Source organism: Tursiops truncatus, chromosome 7, assembly GCF_011762595.2.
Source record: "Tursiops truncatus isolate mTurTru1 chromosome 7, mTurTru1.mat.Y, whole genome shotgun sequence".
NCBI lineage: Eukaryota > Metazoa > Chordata > Mammalia > Artiodactyla > Delphinidae > Tursiops > Tursiops truncatus.
The window spans coordinates 78,711,631-78,724,530 of record NC_047040.1 but is presented as its reverse complement, the minus strand read 5'-3'; the positions used below and the strand labels follow the sequence as shown (position 1 = coordinate 78,724,530).

At 34.4% G+C, this 12,900-nt stretch overlaps 1 protein-coding gene across 4 annotated transcripts in view; it reads left to right on the top strand.

Annotated features, from left to right (window-relative positions):
* Window positions 1-12,900, top strand: part of RIF1 (replication timing regulatory factor 1) — a 65,933-nt gene that overhangs the window by 602 nt on the left and 52,431 nt on the right. For all 4 annotated transcript variants that reach the window (XM_073807714.1, XM_073807713.1, XM_073807712.1 and 1 more), the window contains exons 2-9: window positions 249-327; window positions 2,356-2,452; window positions 3,559-3,686; window positions 3,780-3,874; window positions 4,744-4,933; window positions 6,675-6,767; window positions 8,999-9,137; window positions 11,366-11,517. In XM_073807714.1, coding sequence (XP_073663815.1) covers window positions 249-327; window positions 2,356-2,452; window positions 3,559-3,686; window positions 3,780-3,874; window positions 4,744-4,933; window positions 6,675-6,767; window positions 8,999-9,137; window positions 11,366-11,517 — 973 coding nt within the window. The remainder of the gene's footprint in view (window positions 1-248; window positions 328-2,355; window positions 2,453-3,558; window positions 3,687-3,779; window positions 3,875-4,743; window positions 4,934-6,674; window positions 6,768-8,998; window positions 9,138-11,365; window positions 11,518-12,900) is intronic.

Sequence of the window (12,900 nt, the reverse complement as noted above, 5' to 3'; positions counted from 1 at the left end):
TAGGGGTAGATTTCCCTGTTCCCTCTTCACATAGGGAAGCTGTCAAAACCTGTGTACAGTGTGGATGCACAAATTATTCTGAGGGTTTCTTCGTATTTGTATTCTTATATGTTCTTAAGCATCTTAAGGACTGGGTCAATTAATTTGCCCGTGTTCTAACAATGTTTAAAAAGATTATGCAGGTATTTCATAGTTCATTTTTGTGTCTGCTGTTTGCATAAATTTGTGTTCTTTCTGCTTTTCTGAAGTCGTATGACTGGAGAAGATGGAAAAGAAATCATTATAGAAATTGAGAAGAAACTTCCTCAGCTATTCAGAGTTTTAAAGGTATGTATGTATATTTGTTGTAAATAGTTTTTACTTTGTGGGGAAAACAGGTTTTGCCAATTAATTCAAAAACTTTGAGTCTAAAATGAAATAACAGCAGGGTTATTATAGTATTATTTGAGGACTTACAGTGTATCAGGTGCTGCATCAGGTGCTATCTTAATTATCTTGTTTTCTCTCACTTAATCCTCCCTGCCCCAGTGAGGCTAGTCTTTAATCCCCACTTTGCAGAAGATATTAGTTTCATGTGCCTAAAGTCGGCCGTGGCCACTTGAATCCAAAACTTGCACTCTTAATAGGAAAGCAGTGATCAGAGATTATTTAATCTGTTTTTTTTCTCCTTTTGTAGCAATGTACTTTTAAATAAAATGAATCTGTTGTTTTGTCATTGGTCTACTTGCGTGGGTAACATTCATTTTTTTATCTTCACTCACGCTTAGTTTTTGCCACTCTTGCTTAGTTAAAAAACCGCTTATGGTTATCTTGTTTGCTTGTTTATAGGGAGGTTGTGTAGTTTAACATCAAACTGAGGACCTGTACTCTTGTCATCACTTGAGTATACTGTGCCTTTGTGACTTGACTTTCCTTAACACGTAACTTAATTTCCTTGTTTTTAGAATAAAGAGGTTGAACTAAATCTCCAAAGTCCCTTTGAGTTATTTTTGTGACCCTGTTTTTGTGCTTTTAAACGGAAGTATTCTGTCAAGATGTTCATTATACATTTTACCATGATTTCGGGCCAAATGTTGAGGCATTGGGGGTACTACCATGCCTACTCTTAAATATTCCTGTTATAGTCATCAGTGGTTTTTGTTCATGTAAGCAAGAACTTTATTGTGTAGTAGGTCAAGACTTGTTAATAGTATAAACAATATTAATGGTATTATTTATTGTCCCATTTTTCTTCATTGTCATTTTCCACATTCTTGTAGTGTATTTGTTGTGATGAAGACATGCATAATGTATTTGGTATTTGAAAGCATGTAGGATCAGAAACTCATTTGTATGCGTTTTGAGTCAAGTTGCATTGTTTGTAAATAGGGTTTGTAACTAAAATGCCTAATTATTTAGAAGCATGTGGGTGGTTAATAGGAAAATCAAAAGTTGATCACACACATATTAGCTACTATCTAGGAGATATAGTAGTAGCTCTCATCGTCTTAAGTGTTTAAGACTTTGTATCTCAGGGTGTAGTATTTTGGATGTTTGGTTTGATTAATTATGAAAGGGGTGCTCCAAGGAAGTGTCTCTTCTTATATTTGACTACTAACATTTACCATTCTTCTCTGTCAAGAGTAGCAGATAGTCGAGGATTCCTTGGATATTGGATTCAGAGAAATGGGGGGATTTGAAGATAAATCACTTTGGAATGGGAAATGGTACCAAGAATGCAGGGTTACAAGTAAATGTAGGGTTGCGGCAAGACTCCCTTGGACAGGTTTGGGATTTTATAACTTTTACATACAGAATATGCATTGGGCTTTGAATTCCAGATGGTTATGGACTCAAATTCTCCTGTCTGTGAAGTATTGAGATAATGTTTAAAGGTCCTAGCTAAATAATGTTTAAAGGTCCTAGCACTTTAGCTACTTAGTAAATGTTACATTCCAGCTCCTTCCCTCTCTGTTAGAGGTGTTGCTCCACTCCATAGCTAATATGTCAGCTTTTGCCTTTGAGTCTTGCTTTCTTTTTGTGGAAGGGTTTTGCTCCTACTCTTTGTTTCCTGTCTAGTGTCTTCAGCATCTTCCATTTGTTAGCTTTTTTTTTTTTTTTTTGCTTTCAGATGTGTGGAGATATTCTTTTCCTTTTAAGAAAAATATTCTTTATTTAGCTGATCTCTACCTAGTTTCCTTCTTTCTTTGCCAAGGTGTATCCATGGCCTCCTGATCTTAATCCTTTTTAATCTGCTCTCAAAGATCAGTTGAGGGTTGGAATTAAAATGTAATTTTGTTTTTAATCATCTTTTGCTGTCTAAAAATTAATTTACAGTTGTACTTGTTTGTAACAAATGTTATTTTGTTTTCGAAGACTCACATTGCCAGTCAAAACTCAGAGCTCAGTAGTGCTGCTCTGCAGGCCTTGGGGTTTTGCTTATATAATCCGAAAATTACCTCTGGATTATCAGGTAAATTTATTGTGATATAGTATTTTTAGAGTTTATAGTTTGATACTGTTAAAAGTACTGTTACCTGTCTATTAGTTTCATAACCTGTAGTTTAGGATTTGCTTCTGAGAAAGTGTTTAGGTTATATCATTGTTGGAAGGTTTCTTTTCCTTAGATGTAGTTCTGACTTTGTTACCATAAGGTTTGCTGTAAAAGAAAATAAAATAAGCCTATTTAAAAATAATTGTTGCAAAAACTGAACCTTGTCCTTTATAAAAACACACCTGCTTTGGAAGTTTATAATTAGATGGAATTAATTTTGGAAGTTAGATGGTCATTTATTTTACACAAGCATGTGTTAAGGAACATGCTGTAATTTGAAAAGTTCTTTCACCTAGTGGTAAATGAGATAATTTGGAGCTAAAAGTGGTAATGAAAGCACAGGATCTGATGCTTTTCTGAGTTTTCAAGCATCCTTGGCCCTCTGTATCCTTGGATGCAGAACCCACGGATGTGGAAGGCATAAGGGACATGAGCATCTCTTGGATTTTGATATTCCTGAGAGGGGATCCTAGAACCAGTTTCCCATGGATATCAGGGGAGGATTGTGATCTTAATTATCGTTCTGTAAGTAGCTTGTCATGGTAAAGGAAACCTGGGAGGTGATCTTTAGAGAGAGGAAATTAGGAATAGGGATTAAGGATATCAGAAAGTTGTTACCATCTTTTTTTTTCTGAGGAAAAAGTTTCTGCTTTTTTTATATATAGAAATGTTAGCAATCTAAAGTAGGAGTTGTTCATTTTGGACCAGAGATAAAGGATTCATAATGTCTTGCCAAAAATTGACTTGTATGTTCATACCTAATAATAAGACCTTATAGAAATATTTTAGTTGAAAAATATCTGATTTAGAGGCTACTATCTGTTTTCTCTGAGAATACCTTCCCTCTGACCTGAGTTTTGTGTTTTGGGAAGAAGTTTGATATCAGCATTGATTCTCTGGTCCTTTTCTCTGGATATGCATTTAACTTTTTGACACTGAAGGGAACAGGGTTTTTCTCTGTTTTTCTGTTAGAGATTTTAAAGGATGTAAATGATTCCACATAATTAAAACTGCTTATTTTTCAGAGACAAATATTCAAGAACTGCTTTCAAAACTGAATGATATTGTTAAGAATTCAGATAAAAATGTACGTACTAGGGCACTTTGGGTGATATCCAAACAGACGTTTCCCACTGAAGTTGTTGGCAAAGTAGTGAGTATAGTTTTTGTATATGTCTTCTTAACCACATGCCAGTTAAAAACTTCAGACTTATTCGATTTGTATTTATTTGGTTCTGTCTTTCAGGTATCGAGTATAATTGATTCATTAGAAATAGTCTTTAATAGAGGAGAGATGCATTCTGCTGTTGTGGATTATGAAGCATTAAATGTCATCATAAGGTATGAGTTTGTATGCTATGGAATTTAGAAGAACAGTTTCAGTAAATTTAGAATTTACTTTAAGGAGTAGTCTTATGGGACTTAAATTTGAGTTAAATATTAAAAGAAGGAAATGGCTTCTAGACTAAAAGCAAGTAACAGGAAGAAGGAAGTAGATGTGCATAAGTTACTAGGTTTCTTTATTTTTACTGAGACAGTCCTTAAAATACAGCCTTGGTTCTGCTGCTGCTGCTAACACACTTCTGGTTTTAAAAATTATTTCTGTTAAAGCTTTTGCAAGAGTTTAAAAAATAATACAGACTTTTACGTGAGCTGTAACAGGCATTTAGGAAAGCATTAAATAATTCCTAGCAGCAGATGAGGGGAACAGGAAAATCCCGTCTTCTTCCTACACATCCTTGCTTTTCATAATGGATGTGCTGACAGCATGAACCGTTGATATGCTTTGCCTTAACTTGTTTTTCATTCTTTGAAAGTTTTCTTTAGTTGTTGAGCTCTATGTTTTAACTACTTAGTGTTCTGATGCCCTGATAGATGTTCACAGTGTATCATGGTTCTTTGCTGTCCTGTCTTATAAGAATATTGAACTTAATTCTGTAAAAATAATTAGTATTTACATTTTTTTAATCTGAAGGAAAGATGATACGTTCTCCTTATTTGAAAAGTTTATTAAAATAATAGGGAAGTCTACAAATAAGCAATTAAAAATTAGATCTATTTTTGTGTGTGTATATATGTGTATATAGTATTGTAAAACAGTTGGACCATACTATGCATATTTCTGCATACTTGTGTACTGTATATTTTCCTGGTACTTTAGACGTAAAAGGTGAGGTCAAACTAATTTAGTCATTGATTTCTCTACACAGGCTAATTGAACAAGCCCCAATTCAAATGGGAGAAGAGTCAATTAGATGGGCAAAATTGGTCATACCATTAGTGGTTCATTCGGCCCAAAAGGTACATTTGCGGGGAGCTACTGCTCTAGAGATGGGAATGCCGTTGTTACTTCAGAAACAACAAGAAATAGCATCTATCACAGAGCAGCTTATGACTACCGTAAGTAATACTTGAAGGATTTTTTGGATACTGCATTGTAAGGTTTTGCACCAAGCTGAGGGCTCATATTGGTGTAATTGCTCTATGATCTAGGAAGTTCCTCTTTGAATTAATACAAAGAATTGTTTAAGTTAATGTAGTCACACTGATCCTATATTATAGTAAGGAAGGGGGCTGTCTATTCAGTGTTATTACAATCCAGGCATTTTACCCCATCCCCAACGAATGGTGATTGCAAGAAATTGCATTTTTGGAAAAGGGAGAACATTAACTGATTCATCGCTATCTGGATTGGTATAGCATAATCCCAGTAGATACAAATTTAATGCACACAAGTGCATCTAGTGTGTACAGTTTCCTAAAGTTATTACTTACCCCAGGTTTTAGGTTTTTCAACCTTTCTCATATTTATTGAGCACCTGTTATATACTGGACATTGTTTTAGGTACTGTGTGTATAGCAGTGAACAAAAGCAACTTGTGGAGCTTATTTTCTAGTGGGAGAGATAATAAAGTATATAGTATATTTAGTAAAGAGCATTAATGGAAAACAGCAAGGACTGGATGGAAAGTGCCATCGGAGAGGAAGGGTGAGGTGGTCAGGGAAGGAAAAAGCATAGGTTATTTGAAAGGTGATTTGAAGGCGATATAGGAGTTAGCTACCTGAATAATATGCAGTAAGCTCATTTGAGGCAGGAGGAACCATGAGCGCAAAAGGCCTTGCTCTGATATGAGTACTTGGTTGTGTTCAGCGAACACTGGGCAGTAGGATAGAGCGATGAGGATGAGAGGAGGAGGAGATGATACCAGAAACAGGGCCAAATCACATAGGACCTCGGGGGCCATTGTAAGGCATTTGGTTTTTACTCTGGGTTATATTGAAAACCGTATTTGAAGCTTTTGAGTCTACAAGTGATATGCATACTTTGGTTTTAAAGGGATCAGTTTGCGTTGAGAAAAAAAAACTCTACGTAGGAGCAGGGAGACTAGTTAGGAGACATTACAGTAATCCAGGAGGTGGTGGAGATGTCCAGATTCTAAAACCTGGGGTTTTGTTTATTTTTTAAAATTCAGGATGCCTCATGGTAAGGTTTGGAATCTAAAAGTGACGCCAGTGTCTTTGTAAGTTTTTTTAATTGATAAATTTATTTCTTAAGAGCGTATACAGTCAACCCTTGAACAACTTGAGTTTAATCCTTGTATAATTCATAGTCGGCCCTCTGTAGTCATGGTTCCTCTGCATCCTTGGATTCAACCAACCACGGACTGTGCAGTACTGTAGTATTTACTACTGAAAAATATCTGAGTATAAGTAGAACGCACAGTTAAAATTCACATTGTCCAGGGGTCCACTGTATAAAATTCTTAATAAATTTGAACTTAAATTTTCTCAGATGTGTTACCCATGAAGCTATTAATTTTTAAAGATAGAGTGAGTGGTTAAAGCATTATCATTTGAACTCTAATGATAAGCAAGCTGAAGTTTTTAGGGGAAAGTATATTGGTAGGGAAAAAAACTGTTGATGGATGGAAGAATGGCCAGATATGTGATACGACAAGCATAGTAAAATGTTAGTGGTATTTATACTTGGATATTTACTGTGAAACTCCATCAGCTTTGCTATATATGTGAAAGTTTTCCTGATAAAATCTGGGAAAAGTTACTTTGCTGAGATCAATTTAATACTGCATTCTTTTTCTTTCCAAGAGTCTTTGGTAAATATTTTTGCTTTGGTTTTTAGAAATTACTTTCGGAACTCCAGAAGCTATTTATGAGTAAAAATGAGACTTACGTGTTAAAATTATGGCCTTTGTTTGTCAAACTGCTTGGGAAGGTAAGTACACAGTTAATGAACAGTTTTTACATGCCAGACCCTTTAATTTCTTAACTTTCCATAGTACAGTTGATCCTCATTATTCATGCATGCCGTATATGAAAATTACTAAAATTTATTTGTTAACCCAACATCAGTATTTGTGCTGCTTTTGCAGTCAATTGTAGGCACGTGTAGTGGCAAAAATTTGAGTCCTGCAGCATGCATGTTCCCACCTGAGGTTGAGCAAGGTTACGTTCTGCCTTTTTGCTTCAATTCTTAATGTCCTTTAAACAAATGTCCATTTCATGATCCATTTAATGCCACATTTTTCACGTTTCATGCTTTTTCTTGGTGATTTCAGTTTTAAATGGCCCCAAAATGTAGTGTTGAAGTGCTGTCTGTGGTTGCTAAGCAGCGGAAGGCTATGATGTGCCTTAAGGGGGAAATACATGTGCTAGATAGACTGTTCAGGTGTGAGTTACAGTGCTGTCCGCTGTGAGTTCAATGTTAGTGAATCAACAAGATGTCTTTAAACCAAAACAAACATAAAATAAGGTTGTGTGTCAAATGGTCGATGAAAATGTGATCAGAGGCTTGCAGGAACCTAACCCTGCATTTTCCCTACAAGCCATGGCTCAGTATTTGCTAATACAGTGTCAAGGCAACTTTATAGAACATAACTATGGTGAATAATGAGAATCAACTGTATGTTCTATCTTTAAGCCAGGTTTTTTTGAGGGGGTGGAGTTGTGATTTTCTTTATTGTGGTAAATAAACATAACATTTATCATAATCATCCTAAGTATACAGTTCAGTGGCACTAAAAGCATTTACAGTTGTGTAAACATCACCAGTGTCTACACCCAGAACTTTTTCATCATCCCCAACAAAAACTATACATGTTACATAAACATTGACTCCCTCTGCCCCTCCCTCTGCAGCCTCTCATAACCTCCATTCTGCTTTTTCTCTGGATTTGCTAATTCATAAATTTTGATCTTTGATCCATTTCGAGTTTATTTTAATATATGGTGTAAGGCAAGGGTCGGGTCCAGCTTCATTTTTTTGCATGTGGATACTCAATTTTCCAAACACCATTTGTTAAAAAGACTGTTTTTTGTTGAGTGGTCTTTGCACTCCTGTTGAAAATCAGTTGATAGTGTATGTGAGAGTATTTTTGGGATCTCTATTCCATTGGTCTGTTATGTTTCTCCTTATGCTATTACGATATGCTTTAATTACTGTACTGTTGCAGTAGGTTTGGAAGTCAAGGAAGTGAGTCTTCCAACTTTATAAGTTTTTTTTCACAATTGTTTTGGCTATTTGGGGCTCTTTGCAATTCCATAATGAACTTTTGAAGATCAGCTTTTATTTTTCAGTGAAAAAGGCCTTTGGAATTTTGATAGAGATTGTGTGGAATTTGTAGATTGCTTTGGGTAGTATTGACATTTTAATGATACTAAATCTTCCTATTCATGAACACCGGATGGTTTTCCATTTATTTAGGCCTTTTCAAATATACTGTGTAGGTTTTAGTTTAAAAGTCTTTCACCTCTGATTAGATTTATTTCTAAGTGTTTAACTCTTTTAGGTGCTATTGTAAATGGAATTGCTTTCCTGATTTCCTTTTTAGATCACTCATTGCTGTTGTATAGAACCACAACTGATTTTTGTGTGTTGGTCTTGTACTCTGCAACATTGCTGAAATGATTTTATTGGCTCTAGTAGCTTTCTTGTGGATTTTTGTGAATTTCTAAGCCAGTTGTTTTTGTTACATTTATATTCTGTTCAGATTATGTGTGGACTACAGTCACTTATGACTATTAAAGTTCTTTTTGTGTATTTTTTCTTGGGATGCATTGTTTACTTGTCATTTATCCATCTTTTACTTAACTGTTTTTCCTGCCTGTTTCAGTGTATTTGAAAAGATTATTAGTTTGAATTTCTTATTTTTCTTTAATATTGATTTTTTCATATGAATACTTTTTTTAATATGTTGGTAAAATTTTGGATTTATCACATTTCTGATATTCTCTAACGTTTTAGAAATGTGTATTATGCATTACCTATTTCATGGAGCTTTATATTTTGTGATGCAGAATTTTGCATACAAAATTCAGTACTTTAAAAAGTTTAAATTCCTTAGATTTTACATAGTTAACACTGGGTGAGTTAGATAAATGAATGTGATAGTGCCTATATATTGTTTCAGGCAGGTAAGTAACTTCTTAATGATTCTTCTTTTTTAGACCTTGCATCGAAGTGGGAGTTTCATCAATTCTCTATTACAGCTAGAAGAACTGGGATTTCGTAGTGGAGCACCCATGATTAAAAAAATAGCTTTTATTGCTTGGAAGAGTTTAATAGATAATTTTGCTTTAAATCCAGGTAAGTAATATTTAAAAATTCGATTTTTTATGGCTTAAGATGAAAAACAAAGCTCTCATATTTTTGGGGGGGCGCTTTATATCGAATATTTACCTATCATTGAATATTATTTTAGGGGAATAAACTTGTGGCTAAAAGTAGAATTCAAAGGCCAGGGATTATTGAAAATCACAGATATAAAGTTTATTTTACACTATTTCAAAAACTGAACAAAGTGACAGATGCTGTTCGTGGCTTTCTTAGTGAATTCCAGCACTTAGTTGAGCATTTTACATACTTCTTACTTAATCATCACAGTAGACCTTAGATGGTAAGCATTATCGCTATTTTCAGAAGATTAAGTAGTTCATCAAAGGTCACACAGCCAATAGATGATAGCAAACAATTTTGATTGCTAAGGAATCAAAGTATCAGAGACAGAGGAACTTTTTTTCAGGATCTTTAGAACAGCGCCTGATAGTGGGCTAACGTTAATATGTAGAAGTGATTCCTTTTGATGTGCCTTACCCTTATCTTTTTATTGTTCACTGGAAGTGCTTAATATATATACGTGCGAAAGTATTTCGCCCAAAAGTGGGTCAGTATGAGTACCTACTTAACTGGGTAGTTAATCTTAGGTATAATTGATAGTTTACAAGATCTGCTAAATAATGTTGATTTCATCCTATGTTTTCCCTTGCCAAAGACCATTAATCCCTTTTAAAATGTGTTTTGTAAATAACTATTTGCATTAACTACAACTACTTTTATTGAAAATATTGCCAGACACAGATTTTAATTGGAAATGTCACCTTTTTTTGGTTATTGTTTATGAACCTCAGTGTGAGGTATCCAGGATTAAATCTGGTGGAATTATGTATAGTTGTGTTAAAGCGTAAAATAGGAGTGACTTAAAGAAGGTAAATAAAATGCTGTCTCATTTGAAGTAAGTCAAGAGCTAGAGAGTCTATGACTGGTATTATGGATCCAGGAAGTCATTAAGGAATCAGATGCCTGTCTTTTTCTGTTGTCATCTTCAGTATGCCTTAATTGCAGACTACAGGAAGGAGGGGAAGGCAGAAGGGGCAAAAATGAGCTTCTTTGCAGCTGAGTCAGCCATCTGTAAACAACATTTCAGAAATTCCATATACAGTTCCACTTAAAAATCTCATTGGGAGAATGGCTAAATGGGAAACTAGATAAAGTAGTCAAAGAGTAGATACCCATCACTGTTCTGAGTGAAAGCAGATCTTGTAACTAAAAGAGAATGGGGTATTGCACAGCAGTTGTTGGTGTTCTCCTCCTCTCATAGATAGGAATTCAGAAAGGATTAGAGGATTTGTTTCCACAGTGGTCTGACTTCATTTTCTTCTTATAAAAATGTTAATTGAAAGCTGAATGGCAGAATACTTGTAAGAAACATTGATCAATGTTATTCCACCAAATACATGACTTGACAGATGCTTCACAATCCTTTTCAAGTCTTTTTGATAAGTTGATTTAGCACAGACTGTATTATTTTATATATCCTCCCGTCACTGATGTAGTAAACACTTCAGGTATAAATATTTTGTTTAAAGTGTATTTAGTGTTTGTGTGGAATTTAAGCAATCTGATTATCGCTAATGTAGAGTAGAACTAAATCTAAATGAATATTTAGATTTCCAAAATCTCATTAATTGCACCAACAGTTAAAGTGTTTGATAAAATAAATTACTGGTAATGACAACTTTTTTTGAGGTAAAAATATACCTCTATTTTTTAATCTGTAAAATGGGGATAATGAGAATACTAAAGCAGCTTAGAAAGAGTTTCTCAACATTTTAGTTTATTAGGCTGGACAGTTTGTTGTGGAGAACTGCCCTGTGTGTTAGAGGAAGTTTAGCAGCATCCCTGGATGCAGCCCACTAGATACCAGTAGCAGTCTCCGTATCCCTGCCTCTCAGTTGTAACCAAAAATATTGCAGACATTGCTAAATGGTGGAAAAATCACCCCTGGCACACAGTATCTAATAAATATTAGTTATTATTTTTTAAAATAAGCCTTAAGTATTGTGACCTGGTCGTACTAAAGTTTGTCAAGATGAAAATTTTGGGTAGAACAGGAACAGCTGGTAATTAAAAAAATTTTTTTTTAAATCTATTCTCTTGCTATAGTAGGCTGTTACATACTATCTATCATTCTTAAAGTTTAATCTTTACCTCTTTAATGTTTTTACCTGGGTGCTAATTTTTTTTTTTTTTTTAAGAAATACTATGTAGTGCAAAAAGACTGAAGTTGTTAATGCAGCCTTTGAGTTCTATCCATGTGAGAACAGAAACTCTAGCGCTGACAAAACTAGAAGTCTGGTGGTATTTATTGATGAGACTAGGACCTCATCTTCCTGCTAATTTTGAACAGGTAACATTAAAGTGTTGATTACAATACTTTATGTGTTTTTTTTTTATTAATGTGTTCTTAGATTCTTACAATTTAATCTTTCAGTGCTGTTTTTGCTGTGTTAGCAGAGCACGTTATATAAAAGATTTTTTCACCCAGACACAGAACTTGAGTTCATTTTCCTCAAAGGATACTCTCCAGTCATCTGAAATGGAGCATCTAAAACCTTTTTAATCAGTAACACGCAAATATTCTTACTCTAGAGGCATCATGAAAGATTTTTTTTAAAGGAATTGCATGTGACTTAGAATATAATTGAGAGTAGAGTCAGCATTACGTAATGAAATAGAAATCATGTGCTACACAGAGTTGGATCAATTCTAATTTTTTGTGTCTCCTTTTTCCAGGCTACATAGTGATAACCAATCATTTAATCCCATTGTAGCTTTTCATTATTGTTACATGTGAGTTTTACAGATTCCTTTAGATTTTGATATCCTTGCTGCATTTAAACATGAAAGCTTAATCTTATTTTTGTTTAAGTAAAAAAGGGTAGTCCTGATAACTCCTTTTATCTTTTTTGATTTATTTTTTATTGAAGTATAGTCAATTTACATGTTGTATTAGTTTCTGATGTACAGCAAAGTAATTCAGTTATATACATATATTCTTTTTCATATTTTCCATTACTTAGTACAGGATATTGAATATAGTTCCTTGTGCTATACAGTAGGACCTTGTTGTTTATCCTTTCTATATATAATAGTTTGCATCTGCTAATCCCAAACTCCCATTCTTTGTTGTCTTTTCGTTTTGTTTATGGTTTCCTTTATGGTACAGAAGCTTGTAAGTTTGATTAGCTCCCATTCGTTTATTTTTGCTTTTATTTCTGTTGCCTTGGGAGACTGACCTAAGAAAACATTGCTACAATTTATGTCAGAGAGTGTTTTGCCTATGTTCTCTTCTAGGAGTTTTATGGTGTCATGTCTTGTATGTAAGTCTTTAAATTATTTTGAGTTTATTTTTGTGTATGGTGTGAGGGAGTGTTATAACTTCATTGATTTACCTGTGGCTGTCCAACTTTTCCAACACCACTTGCTGAAGAGACTATCTTTTCTCCATCGTATATTCTTGACTCCTTTGTCGAAGATTAATTGACCATAAGTGTGGGTTTATTTCTGGACTCTGTATCCTGTTCCATTGATCTATATGTCTGTTTTTGTGCCAATACCATGCTGTTTTGATAACTTCGTAGCTTTGTAGTATAGTCTGAAGTCTGGGAGGGTTATGCCTCCTGCTTTGTTCTTTTTCCTCAGGATTGCTTTGGCAATTCTAGGTCTTTTATGGTTCCATATAAATTTTAAGATTATTTTAGTTCTGTAAAAAATGCCATGGGTAATTTAA